This window comes from Aphis gossypii, chromosome X (genome assembly GCF_020184175.1).
Source record: "Aphis gossypii isolate Hap1 chromosome X, ASM2018417v2, whole genome shotgun sequence".
In the NCBI taxonomy this organism is placed as follows: Eukaryota; Metazoa; Arthropoda; class Insecta; order Hemiptera; family Aphididae; genus Aphis; species Aphis gossypii.
Window position 1 is genome coordinate 28,817,312 of NC_065533.1, and position 16,155 is coordinate 28,833,466.

The following is a 16,155-nucleotide window of genomic DNA, read 5'->3' on the forward strand; positions in this document are numbered from 1 at the left end:
AATAACAAAACTTATAAAAGTTCTTACTCTTAAAATAACTTTTTAAATCTTACGTACCCATAATTAACACTATTTGTATGAATTTTTAACTACAAAATAATATGCTAGTTTCATGGTGACAAAATAAAAATGTTATGTTTCGATTTATTTTTGAATTTGTATTGATTAAAAACTCTGTAATATATTTTAAAGATTTTGACATAGCTATACAATTTTTAATATAATTTAAAAATTAAAAAAGTGAAACTTATAATATTGTTTATAAAGTAAAAATATAAGCTAAAAAAACTAATCAAAATAGTATTTACAAAATTTTACCACGTAACTATATAAGAATAATATAAAATGTTGGTGACAATTTCAAGTTTCTACTATTATTTATTTTTAAATTATAACAAAATAAATAAATCACTTGTTGTCTGTTAAAAACTGGTTTATCCTTAATTTGTATTTTTCCCCTGATTATTAAGAAAATTATTAAAAGTTGTTTGTTTATCGTATGTATTTATGTACCCGCTAAATACTTAATAGGATCAATTTAATATCAAAAATGACCCTCCAATTTTGAAAATCAAAAATTTTTACTGCCCCGTTAGATGATGATAGATAAAAAAATACAGACACATCATTGTAAAATCAGTTTATTCATCATCAATCACAAACTAATAATTTTAGACTTAATACAGAAAACCATTATAAAAACTATATAAACCGATTTTACCCACTTGAATAATAAAATTTCAACAAAATGTTTTTACTATAAACAGAGCGTGTAATGGTTCTTCAAAAACGTAAGAAAAGTTTTTTTTTAAACATTTATTTAAACGATTAATATCAATTATGTGGACTAATAGTTCATCTCAGAGTTTTAGACCGTCAAAAACTTTTTTTAAACATTTCAGTTAGTAAGTTTTTATTAATTCAATCTTTTTTCATTATTCATTCTAATTATAAAAAGATTTTATTAATTAAAAGTTTAAAATTGTTTGTATTTGAGTGTATAGATACACACGTAAGAATAAACCCTATTTTCAGTTTTCATTTTGAAGTAAAGATAAGTTTCATCAAACGGTTAAATTCAAATAAGAACAAAACATAAATAATTTAAATGTATAATTAAACAGGAATTTTGTGAGAAATATTTGATCATATTGTTATCATAAGAACCTTAAAAGCAGCTTGAGACAGTCAAACAGACAGGTATTCATTTAAATCTAATGAGACCGAACCAATTAAATGATTTAATCACATTTTCGAGTGAAAATAACAAGCTTCTAGAATTTCAATTACAATATTTACAATAAGCTACATAATTAAATAAACGAGGTTACAAAAAATCGTTTTATTAATGTTTTTGCGATGCAGTTATAAAATAATATTTGTAGAATAAAAATAACAGTTCAAAACATTTTTAATAAATATGTTTTTTCGCATATAATACATATTTTAATAAAAATGTATCCATTCAATAATGATTTGATTATATATTATTATAATTAAGTTATTCATACATAACCTCGTCGAAAGTTTTCTATTACAGTCGAAAATCTTGAAAATTTCAAGATCAATAATTTAATGATTATATTTTTACAGCGGGGTATTCTACTTTAAATTTTTGGAATAATTTTAAAATTATCTATATAATATAATATAATAGTTTGATATTCAGAAAACACTTTAGTAACTTCTGTAAAATATTATTGTACATAAACAGATCTAATTAAGAATATATTAACAGTTTGTTTTTTTTTTTAACGGAACTTAAGTGAATATTGTTAATATTTATGTATTTAATTTCGTTTTACATCATAATAACTATAACTAAACAGTAAACATTAATGTAAAATGTAAAATCCAGATCACCAAAATCATTTGATTTTTATATTCGTGTATTACCTATTTCAAAAATAAATATTATAACAAATCAAGATCATATAAGATATTAACTATATAAATTAAATTTTAAACAATTAGTTTACTTTATTTATTACTTCCGGATAAAGAAGTTTAATAAAATCTATATAATTTTAAATCTATTCGATAATAAATTAATAAAATACTATTTTAGCAATAGTAAAGGATTTTGTACATTTTATTGTAAAATATAGTAGTATAAGTCATATAAGTTAACTAAAAATTGTAAAAAACTCAAGACAAAAACGTTGTTGATTTAATTTCTTGAAAATTTAAACTAAAATAACGAATAATTAATTTCAAAATTACAGCTTCCATTATTTTAGATGTTTTTTTGCATATATTTAATTATACGTTGACTATATTTGATGGACATGTATAATATTTATCTTAATACAAAATTCTATAGCACATCGAAGTATTAATAGAAATTTATTTTACGGTGTTTCAATTAAATACAAAAGTATTTAAATAGATCAATAATTAAAAAATACTATTTAGACTTTACATGTAGCATAACTTAAACAGTTTCAAAGTTAACACCATTGGATAAGTAGAATATATTAATAATGGCAGCATAGCTAAATTCGAGTTTTTAAAAATACTAACTATATTGCGTTTTTTTATGTTTGATAGGTACTTTAACTAGTCGATGTATTATAAAATATCTAGTTCAAAGTTTAAATGATATTTTATTTTTTAGTTTAGCCTAAATTTTTAATTGGTTTATGTTATATTACATTTTCAAGATCTTAAAAATCTTTAACTAAAAATAACTTAGCGATTTGTATGTGTTTCATAAATGTTATCAACATTTTAACGTCTAACATTCATTAACAATTTGTCAATGTAGGTTTATGTTGGCCAAAATGTTTAAATTAAAAACCATGAAAATCACTCTGCGTATAACAGCGGAGTCGAATTTACCTGAGTTAGTACTGTAATTATTAATGTAATTAATTTGGAAGCACTGACAATTAATAATATAGTGATGATAATGGTTCATTGTATATCACAAAATGATTTTAATCGAAGGCGGTTCTCTAGTCTATAAATTGCTAAGGATATTTCTTAATATTATATTCATATTGCTTTATGTAATTTATTTTTCCATTAACTACTCATAATTTATTTTGTATTAATTGTTGCCAAAACGTAGCTTTAATCTATATTGTTAATTAGTACAATATATTTTATATTTATACGATAATATTAAATTAAATTAATTAGTAACTTGCAAGTCGATAGTCATACCGACGCGACGCGCGACGTGCCGTTGAACAGTGTAGATGGTTTGTATTTTTTTACAATTTATTATTTATGAATAATATTTTCTTTTCAATCTAAATATCGAAATCAGTACGAGAAAAGAATACTATTCTTCTTTTAAATCTTAGTTATTAAAATGATTTTAATTTAATCAACTCATAATAGTATAATAATAATTAATAAATAATAATCAACGTTTTATAATTTAATATATTTTTAATTACAAAGTAAATATCCAATTTTCTTGATTAAATATTTATAGTGTCTTTAACAAAAGTAAAATTATTTTTAAAATAATATTGTATCTAAAAAAAATGGTGTAAATATTTGATGAAAAATTCGGGTTTCTATCTATATAAGTATTATCATTTTACATTACTTTTTTTTTCCTAATTCTTTTTGATAGAGCTAAAATTATTTCTTTTTGCTTCCAGCGGCTACTGTATTTCAAATACGTTTAATTATTATATATTTATTATATGATATTTTGGCAGCACAAACTACCCAAAGCATAAAAACACAAATACAATCATAAGATATACGATACATTGACTTCGACTAATGACTGCAAAAGACATACTTACATATACCTAGTACTTACGCTATCATATAATGCTTATGGAATTAAATACATATAACGTTAAATGTCTGACAGGTTATAGTAGTAATAATATAACTTCAGGAGTAATTATTTTAGTTGAAAGGATTTTAGCAGTTTAGTACATCATTGATTTTCCCTCTCATATAGCTATTCTTACAAAGCTACGAAAATTAATTATTTACACATCCAATTGCATTTGATTGGGTTATTAATAATATATGAGAGAGAATTTATTCATGTTATAAAACATTAAGGCAAAAATATTATCTAGGATACTTAATAGATTATTATCGATATTTTACACAGAAATAACTCATTTTTAAATTCAAATATCAATGAAATTCTACGGTGTATCCTAAATTATAAAATATATTGGTAATACCTATTCTTAACTTTAAGTTTGAAATAGGTCAATTCATTCTAATACCCATTGTTAAAGCAAGGTAATAACATAAAATTGGAACTGCCGAAACGCAAATTTAGTACTTACTATAATATATCGTGTGGGTTAGAGAGATAAAATAGTAATATTGTGTTGAAATCATCTTAGAACACAGTTAGAATCAGCATTTGGAAATATGTCAACTCCAACTATATTTCAAATAATTTAGTGTGTGTAGAGTTTTTTGACAAAATAAGCCAATCAACAAGAAAATATTGCAATACAGTTCGACAGACGTTTTATTAATTGATTATTAGATCAAATTATTTTGTTATTTTTAGATCTATAATACATTTATAGTTAACTATTACCTCATCTTACTTGCTACTATAATAGGTATAATAGATAAATGTCCTTATATTTGAAATGATTATTACGATCTATTTGAGATTATTATTTTATAAAAGCATCCATACCAATAATGTCGTTTATTATTATTTTTTTTTCTTGTTAATAGAAAATAAAAATGATAAGCAATAATAATTAATAACAACAAACTTATTGATTAAAAAAAATAAAAAATTGCTATTTAATACGACTTACAAGTATATTGCATCATATTTAGTACCTATTTACTTACAATAGAAAACGTATTTCGTGTATAGTATGTTATAATTATATACCTATCTTATTAAACTATTGTTAAATTAATTGTGTACAACGGCTTTCTTTAATATTTTTAGTATTAAAGATTAAATTCTAATATTTATTATAATATTACTACCTATAATAATTATTATTATACATATTGTTAATACTACTTTTCTCAAGCATTGTCAAACTTATAGCGTTATCTAGCGGATAATTTTAGCTAAGTTGGTGCGTACATTTTTCAGCAGAGTGCGCTTCATTGTTTGTAAAATAAACTATTATGTATAAATTAATACAGTTTTACGTAATTTTTTTTCAAATTTATTTAATGGTAGTCTTATTGACGATAGCATTGTATTGTCAAATATCTTCACTTTGAACATTTAATTATGATATATAATATTTATGTTATAGATTATATGTATATTATACATTTAAACAATGGTATAATTTAATTTACAATGCTACATGACTAAATTATACAAGCTATAAAACTGTTAAAATTATTTTAATTTTTCGTTGATTTTTTATTATTATTATTATTATGTTTAGAGGAGAAGACAAGCATGTAATTTAAATATCATAAAAAATGTGTTTTAAGATAATAAGTAAATGATTTTATGGTAGATACCTACATATGTTTTTGTAATGTAACTCAGTAATTGATACCAAATATTAATATTATAATATAATACATAAAAAATTTTTGGTCAATTTAATTCTGCATATTATATTTATTTCAGTAGTTGCAGAGTTATGGACATAAGTAAAGGATGGGTTAGATACTTGAAAACAAAGTATCTATAAGTATAAGATACATTCAATGAAATAGGTAGGTAATGATTATTCGGGGATGCACAATATACTTGAAACATAATAATTATAGTACGATATAATATTGTAATATTATTGTAAAATATATTGACTTTATTATAGTCACTGATCTAAGTTATTCAGAATTATGATATAAACTTAATACCATGACATTATAATAATAATAAATTATTAAACAGTAAATGTATTAAAAACTTAGTAAGGCTGACTATAATTTCAACTATTATAACTATTATTATTATTCTATAAGTAGCTACTAGCTACAAAATAATTCGTAAATTTTCGATACTTAGACTACAAATGTTGAAATTCTAACTTTAAACAACCATAGAAAAATACATATTATAACTATGATATTATTTGAGTTTTTTTTAATTGTTAGATGAAAAACGTTTGAAGATCCTTGTATTCAATTTTCAGGCATATAATTATACCGTGATAATTATTTTATCAGCGTTTATAGAAATTAAAAGTAAAAATAACTAAAAATATCAAACATCAGAAGTTACTCGTTTTTGAACAATAAAAAGTAAAAATGAGCATTTTTTCAAAAACTGGTTTAAAGAGAAAATTTCCGTTTTAAGTTATTTTTTTTTTTTGTTTTCTTTGTTATATCGAAAAAACCGTGAATTCTTAACTTTGATCTTAGATGTATAGACTAGATCTATATACAGCCAGGGTAAGAATATGATCAGGTAGCACGATGGATGTGGTTAACCAACTTTTTCAAAGGTAACCTGAACGTCGTTACTTGTTTACAGAGTGTTGTGTGGATTAATCGAAGACCAGCTACATGAAAACAGACACAAATAAATCCATTCACACCTGGTCATTTAGTTGAGCCTTATTTTTGAATATAATGTGTTACTCAAAACCACCTTCAAATTTTAAAACCGAAACATTATTTCCACTACTTATATAGTGTAAAAATAACATAATACCTATAATATAACAAACATCATTATAAAATGAATACGCCCATTGCTCTGACTAGAGTATAAAATTATGAAATAAATTATTATTTTTCAGACGAAAAAAAGTATATGAGATATACACAAAAAATAGTAACTAAGTATTATATACTAGATGACATTTCAAAAGATATAGAGGACAGATGTACGTATGTATGATATATATATTTTAGAAATTAACCGCATCCTTGCACAAAGATAATTCTATTTTTCTTTATAATTAAACAAAATTTTAAACTTAAATCTTCCACTCAAATTCAAAAGTCCAATACTTCCATATTGTAGTAAAATATATGATAAATATATTATACTAAAATAATAAAACTTAATACTTATTTATGAAATCCATCTAGTTACATATATACGAGTATGACAGAATGAAAATGTACGTGTGTGCGTGTAAAACGTATTTCTAAAATTTCATTTACGATAGTTCGTAAACGGATGTAAAATGTAAAATTACAATCTCTCAATTCTCATTGGTATGTGTATAAGGGTGAAAACACGTATCTTGGAACGTAAAGTTGCGGTGATCGAGGCACCGGATAGTAGTAGAAATGTTAGTTAAGTTTCCGGGTTCATGCTTAGTGAAATAATGCTGACGTACAAATCTTATGTGAAAGTACTTCCTTTTTGGAAATCGAAAATGTTTACTAGAAATTAATTATTTCCCGAAGTAGTTTTATCGTTATTATGTGAGCATAAAACTGAGACTTATATCATGTTTCACGTAAGAACATATTATGGTTTTGATTTTTAAAATTTATATTAGCATTTAAAAAGTGTTAAATTATAATTTTTAAAAAATGTCTAATATTGTTCGTATTTATATAGCTTTGTATATTTTTTTTATATTTACAAGTTTCTAGATTTTTACGTTATATCTATTTATAAAATATTTGGGTATTACTAGATACAATTATTATTGTGCTTTGTGAAAGTATGTGAATTTATAAAAATATAAGCTATTGTAATTTCAGTATTTAAATTTATCTAGTTTTTAATTTGATTTTAGTTAATTTCACCACATAGGTATAATACAAAACAATTATTTAATATTAAAACAGAAAATATTATTGGAAATATAAAATGTTTATCAATTTTAAAAACAAATATACTTTACACCTCTTTTGGTTGAGTAAACTTCTACTTTTTCCCATGTGTTTAAAAAAATAATTTAAACATTCGTTGTATTTCCTAAAATAATGACTATGGTTTATGATAAAATGAAAATATTGTTTATATCATACTTAATAGTTATGACAGTCCCGAACCTGACTATATATTTTTAACTTCCTCAAAATCCACATTAAGTTACAAAGAATATTACATAAATACTTAATTTTTCATTTAATAGGATATATGAGTCAGTATAAAAGCAATTTTCATATTAAGATAATAATATGGTACATGAATATAATATTTTAATAGCAATTCCAACTTGTTTTTTAAGTAGGAAGATCAAAAACAAAGATAAACAAATTAAAACGATAATGATAATGTTTTGAGACACATTCGCTTAAATTATTTTAGATCACATTTTAATGATTGCCATCAAATATGTAGCCTTAAACACTTTATATTTATTTTTTAATACAACGAGTTGAAATTATTTATACACGAATCTGTGCTATTCGAGTAAAATAAACGAACCATATTATAATATTTAAATAATGCAAATGGATCCAATGTGCGATATAAAGTTTTTTAGTGCGTCAATTACAAAACACCAAAGTTTTGTTTTGGGTAAGTTTTACGCTGTCAAAGTATTGCCATTGTAAATCAGACCAAATACTTACGCCAACGTTTTAAAATAAACCTTAGGTATCTGTTTAAAATTGAAAATAAAAAATGTAATTCGACTGTATTTATAATACAACCATATTATATCTCATACGTAGGTATATAATATTTAATATTTATTGCAAATAAAAATACAATTAACATTAAAGTTATAAAGTTATTTAATTTTGTCAAAATAAATTATTATTTAAAAGCTTACCAAATGTCTACTTTTGTTATAATATTTTTAAATTTATTGTATAATAAAAACCCCATATAGATGTTATTAACGATACAAAAGACCTATATAAGTATTCTAGTATAATTAAATGTTGCTATAATGAAGAAAATATATTATTGCAGGTGCTTGTACACCTTTAGGTTGTTGGTTAATGTGAAATGCGTTATAATGAAACGAGAACCACATTATTGAAGTATAATGACATCTATGATGTTTTGTTGAGTGTTATTTACTATTTTACATTCATAAGTTCATATTATTTTTTTTTTTTTTTTTTGAAACAACGTCAACGATGATACTATAATGTGCATCTAATTAAATTTCGATATTATCAACAATTAAGAAGTTTTCGATACACGTCCAATGATAGGTAAGTACACTAAACACCATTTTAAGAACAACCCGAACAGAATTCTGACTATCTAGGATTAAATGCTAAATTTTACGTTATAATAATTTAATAAGTTTTTATATTCTAAATTGTATTTCTCATACAAAGCGCCCGTGATCGCATGGTTTGATATTACTGCGTTTATTTATTCAACGAATGAGCGAAATAAATTATTAAAGAACTAATTTAAAGGAATCGTATAATTTAAGCTTTAAAGAAAATATTATAAAATAGTATTTCTGGTTTTCTTCTCTATAACATTTTAATCAAACTGAGTAAACGTAAATGATTCACGCACAATAAACTTGTCACGGCATTATTTTTCGTTAGAAGGATTATACCTTACCCCACAGCACTACTGTCAAAACATTCTTAATTTATGAGAAAATTAAATATTTCATATTTTCACTTAAATTTATACATCAGAGGAATACTCGTTTGTATTTAAGAAACATAAATAACTTCCGGATAATAGATACAGTATTATAATAGTCCTCACGCCTCACTGAATATTCCTATAAGGAAAAATAAATGGCCCGGATGAACATTGTGATTACTAAGTTTAAATCCAATTCTCTCATTTGACCCGTCAATGGTTAAACGACGTTATTGAAACCTTTGGATGGACATTTGGACGTACGCATTATATAATCATCAAACGGCTGTAAATTGCTCGACGTTATCGATCTATCCTTTAACCTCAAGACAAAATTTCGTTTAATCATAATAATATTATATGTTTCATATTTGATTAATATTTCAAAAACAAAAAAAAAAAATGAATTCACTATTCGTCATTCTACTGTAAATACCTACTCAATGCATTATCATATCTAGCTGTTTGCAGGACATTTTATTTTTTGAGTTTTTTCAAACATGGGTAACCAGAAACCTTCACATCAGGTGTCCGATGATTATTTCTAAAATTTACCGGTGGTTTTATTCCTAAAACGATAGTGCCAGTAGATACAATATTTAGAGATGGAGCAAGGATGAAAATTGCCTAAGTTAGAATTGTTTGGCGTAGGAGGTAGTACATTTTATTGTCGATGTTTTATCAAATATTGTTATAAGATACAATAATTGTAATGGATTGTATAAAGTGGCCAATGATAAAATTATAACGTGATTATATTATTATAGTACTCTAGTTAATTCTGCACGACGTTGACAGCGACTAATTAAGAAATTCCAGTAGATTTACCCTGTTTAAAACTCCATTAGATGTAAACTACAACAATTTTTAAGACAGGGATTTGCTTGGTTTTGAAGGTAAAATATAAGTCTAAAATTATATACAATTATACAATAACTATTTTACTTTATATAACTAATATATATTATATAAACAATAAAATATTCTTTTTTCGTAAATAAATCCTTGCGTGATCCCGTTTTTTAAATTTAAAACTAAAAAAATTGTCTGTTTGGATAAATGAATCCAAATTTCAGAAACTTCAATACAATATATTTCGCCATGAATCATATTTAGATAAATAACAATATATATATTATGAAACTATATTTAGTATGTTTTTTTGTATTCAAAAATACCAGATAGGTAATTCAATAAAAACTCATTCAGTACTCTTAAAAGTGTTAAATTATATCTTAGATATCCATAAATGGTAGTTGTTTAAATTCGTCTTTACTAAACCTTGAATCACAATTAATAACACTAAGTTGAGATAAAATAATTTATGATTTTTCCATTATAAAATACCGAAATGAAAAATCTAATTTGGTGTTTTTATATACCGCTTTTCATTCTAAGTTGTACCTACGCATAAATCCGTTAATAAACCGACTTTACTCTTTCAGAATCCCCGAAAACTTTCAGAAACGTTTAAAACGAAACTAGACTAGAAATCTTCTAATGTAATCCGTCAGATGACACTACTGAGTGTTTGTTTCAAACGTCTTGTTCTTGTCTTATTATACCAAATAAAATTACCTATTATACTTGTTTTATTTATATATAGACTGTGATTTTGTTTTAATAAAATTGAAAAAAATTCGTTAAAAAAGCAATGTTTATTATTCATTATATAATTAAACAGGTATATTTACTAAGTACTATAATGTTGATAAGCAGTTTATTTAATTATTGTATATAGAATTATATATTATTATACATTTTTGTAAAATTCTGTCATTTCCTGAGCTGAATAAAATTATTATAATTATTATTACCATACTTTCAATACATCGGATATTCGTTAGTCGTTATTATCTATTATTGGATAGCCAAACCGAAACATGTTTTTGAGTCAGTATGGCTCATTTTTAACACACATATTACTACTATTGTAGTAGTAAATCGCAAGTTAATGCATTTTTGTTTGCTTTTATTATTGTATAATATATATATTTGTAATATCGTCGTTATCGTTTTAATTACCTATCAAAACGCAAGTGCGTATTTTTTTAGTACTCTTGTTGTTTTAATTTGTGAACTATTTTATAGCTATTGCATTTTTTATTATATCATGTTCACTAATCGACGTAGACACGAATCACTACAAGGTTGTCAGTAACTTATAAAATACTATATGATTTGTATGTATATATCAGAACTATGTGCTAATCGCAGTGATCTTTTTTTTATTGTATGCAATTGTAAATTAATGTTTTAACTATTATTTTTTATTTTATTATCTATAATATAATATTTTATACAAAGATGATTCAATTACCGTTGTCCACGTGTGTGTGAACTTTAACATTGTTTAGGTATACAGGTAGCGGCTGCAGGTCAGTCTGTGCACTGACACAATTTGCGATTAATATTGTAGGATTTTTTATTATGAGTTCCTTTAATTGTTGTGCCAAAAGAGCTGAAGATTACATCATCTCCGCATTATTATTATTTAAGTTAAAAAGGGCTAAAATTTATTATTTATATCTTGAAATTACACAGGTCACTGTATTTATTTTTTAGTGTTTTGTGTAATTTTAATTGTTAATTACACCTACCTACAAAAACAAATAGCACCTACTTATACGGATATACCAAATCGTTGTTATAATATTTTCATAGTCTCATTTACACTGACACATGAACACAGTAACAAATTTATTTCACTACGTAGCAGATTAGTTTTTTCTCGATGGTTCATATAGTGCATATAATATATATGTACACTTATAAATCGATCCATAAACTTATGTGACCTAACCACAAACCGGGTTCACAGACTCACAACTTATTATTATTCGTTATCAGCTCGCACTGCAGTCATCAAATATAAAATAAAAATCGAGAACTGAGTGGTATGGACTTGCAGCATATCGTGTGAAAAAAATCGCACCTACGGTGGCAGGTTACCGATATCTTAAACGCATATTATGTGTCATCACTGCTGAACGCTTTTGACACTCTCGAAAGTCGATCGTTTTTACGCGAACACGCTCACTCCCAGATAAAGTACGCGTTTATTGCAATTTATATTATATGAAATAAATGTACGGCGGTCGACGATGCCGTGTCGTTTTAAAACATATTATTCAGTTGCGACGGAAACGATGTTTCCGGCGCGACACGTTTGGAGCGCGATGGCCATCGCGGTGTACGTTTGGCGTAGTCGAAAAAAAAAATTCACCGACAAAAAAACGCCCCGAACAACAAGCACCACCACCGCACTACTACCGGAAGATTTATATACGGCGGGAAACGGGTGTCCGGAAAAATACGATCGTGTCACAACTGCCGCCGACAATAAGTTATCAGACGACCGGAAATAATATACGCGAGCACACACGCACACACGCACCCGGAATAGCGTAATAATATGTATAATACGTGTCGTACACTATATTTACGCGTGTACGAGCTAAACAGAGGACCAGCTGTGGTAGTTCCAATAACATTCATCATGTGATATTATTATTATAACCAGACCCGCGCACGCCACTGCACGCGCCGCGGCCGCTGTCCGACGGTCACACGCCACAGCCGTTCGAACGGTGTTCGTTTTTGTCATTTTTTTTTTTTTTTGTTTTTTATTAATTTTATTTTGTTTCGTCGCTGTTTCGGTAGTGTTTTTTTCCCCCTTTTTTGTTTTTCCACGCTTCCCTCCGCACGAACACGCGCACACTTGTGGTTTTAGTCGCGAAGTAGCTGTCATTTGAGTTTTTACTCTCCGCGGGGTACCGAAAAACAACCGTTTCTCCGCGGATCGAACCGCCGCCGCCGCAGAGAGTGCCAAAGCATCCCCGAACAGCTGGGATTCTCATTACCATCGATTGCACGCAATCACAACCTTTAAACGTAATTTGTCAACGACTTTAGCGAAATTTCAGTTTCCCGATGTGTCGAATTTATTATTATATCGTTATTGTGATTATCGGTGTTGCGTATTTTAATCCGACAGCAATATTCGTCACAAACATTTGTTGTTTTCAACGCGTTTTAGCAAAGCAAAAAATATTAAAAACGTAATATATTTATACACTTTGTATAATACATTTTTACTGATAATATTAGCTACGTAGTATATATTATAATATAAATCAGAGTTGAATAATGGAATGAATTCAGAATGCACTCAGAGTGTTAATATTATAATAGCAAGTCTATGTACAAAAGCGTTTTATTTTTCTGGTAGTTGGTGACGATGGGGTGAGGGTGAAATTGGATTGGAAGATTTTTGAGATTTTTGGAGGGCTAATCCTACCCCGCTGCCTATACTCTTGGTATTCATGACTACTTTGCATACCGTTGGACCCTCTTAATGTATTCGCACGTAGTTTTTACGAAAAACTTATCCCCTAACACCTCTCTGAAAGCAGAATCAAAGGCGTTACAATAATAATATTAGGTTTTTTTATTATTATTATGAAATGGTTTTTACTCGTGCCATTTCAATGCGCGATCACGGCGCATGTGGAAACAGTCCTCTATAATCCCAAATCCGATTATTGTACATACATGTATTATTGATAATAATAATTATTATTATAAATGATTGAAAATTATTTTAGTTCACGAGTCATCCTATACACATTATGACAATAGAAGATAGGTCAGTATAATAATCTCAATTAAGTATACAATTATGTACTCATTATATAAAACTTAATAATATTCGTATCAATATTATTTTATATTAAATTATTAATTGTCTCGTGGACTTGTGGTATATTATTTCCACTTCGACTATGTAACGATAATTGTTATTTGTTGTTTAATCAATAAGAGTATAATTTTTTATAAAATATACCTTCTGATAAAAATAGTTTTTTCTTTGTTGATGATACTTAACATGATAAAAATTAAAATTACTCAAGTTTATTTGCTAGTTGAATATGGGATATGATATTGCGTATTAGCATGATGGCAATCGTTAACTTACAATTAGTCTGTTGAAATACTTAGTTACTTACCTACTTCCCAGTTTTTTTGTCATAATATATAGGTAGATGTTGTTGAAATTAATTGTTTAATACAAAATTATTCACCAACCTGATCCTGAAACATAAAAATACATCGTTAGGTTACAATACAATATACACTACAATATACAAAATACAATATGAGTATTAACAACTTATTCCATAAAAAATGATCAGTAATCCTGTTCTATCAAACATTAAATACTTTAGTAACGTCTTACAAAAATTTGATAATTTATTCAAATAGTGTCAAAGATCCCCTTAATAGTATTATAGTATAGTATCAAAACGGTACTAAAGCTCATATTTTAATACACATTACACATATAAGTATAAAAGTATTTTAAAATAGACTAAGCATTTAAATATTTTATAGTGTATCTATTACGTAAATTAAATTATTATAGAGTCTTAAACATTTTTAAAGGTTATCTATAACATGTTCCATTAAAATAAATGTATCCGGTCTTATAAACTGATAATTAAAATAAATTAAGAATCTAAGTAGTCCTAAGTGAACATTTGACTATATTGTACATTTTAAAGAAAACAAAATAGTGAACCATAATTTCAAGAATTTAACACATTATGAAATAAAATGTTTGTACTGACTAACTTGAAATGAATACCATGTTATATTTATTCAAAAGGATTAGAAATTATTATGTTTTTAAAAAATGAACATAATTTTATTCAAAAGCCATGACAATATATTCTATATTTAAACTTGTTGACGTCACTTTTGAGCTTAATGGATACCAGCGACAGTAAAGAAGGTAACGAATTAATATAACTCATAATAGCTAATGTACCTACTCGTAATATTGTTACCACATTAGTATAAAAAAAATCTATTTAATATATTATATTTCAAACAGATCGAAAAAAAAACAGTGTTGAATACTAATTTATTTTGATTGTAAAGTGTAGGTACACATATTACAGCGCCAGATTCAAGATGACAAAGTGAAAAAATTAAGAAAAAAGTAGGAAAACGTGTTACGCGAAAATGTAATGACTTTCTACGTCCTTGAGTGTTTTAAACTTTTGGTCACCAGACGGCTTACGTAGAAAACCTTAGCGCCGCACGACCATAAAATAAATCGAGAATTGTGATGCTTGAAATTACGAAAATAGTTATCGATAAAAAAACGTTGATGGGTGTAAGAGAAAAGAATTCCAGAAAAATGGCCACCCTTGACAGGTTGGAGATGTAATAAAAATAATCCTCACCAAAACTAACCTCCGGACAAGGGATTACTGCATGACGCTCGTCTTTTTGTGACATCCTTTTCATTTCTTTCCTACATCAAGCTAGAAACACACACACACACACACACACACACACAAACAAACTATACATCATATCTTATTCTCGTTCATATTCAACTGTATACAATTTTTTTGTTGAAAATAATAAGCCTTAAATACACATCTCAATGCACGTCTGTTCGCTTTTCACGTATGACCATTTTCTATGCATACGCAAAAATGAAAAATTTGATGAAGTTCTCAAAGCAAACGATAACAACTAAATCAATGATCATATACTTAATTATTATCTGAACGGATGTAGAGTAACATATTCAAAGTGTTCCAAATTAAGATATAAAATTAGAATATTATAATATAATCAAATAAATAATACATAATTAAAATTTTTTTTTTTTATTCATACTATATTATTTTAAAATTGTAACATATTTTGAAAAAATTGCATAATAA

At 26.0% G+C, this 16,155-nt stretch overlaps 1 protein-coding gene across 1 annotated transcript in view; it reads right to left on the bottom strand.

The window, feature by feature from the left end:
- Window positions 1–14,191: 14,191 nt before the first annotated feature.
- Window positions 14,192–16,155, bottom strand: part of LOC126551985 (uncharacterized) — a 125,827-nt gene continuing 123,863 nt past the window's right edge. The window contains exon 2 of the mRNA XM_050206416.1: window positions 14,192–14,506. Within this exon, the coding sequence (XP_050062373.1) occupies window positions 14,493–14,506 (14 nt within the window). The 3' untranslated portion in view covers window positions 14,192–14,492. The remainder of the gene's footprint in view (window positions 14,507–16,155) is intronic.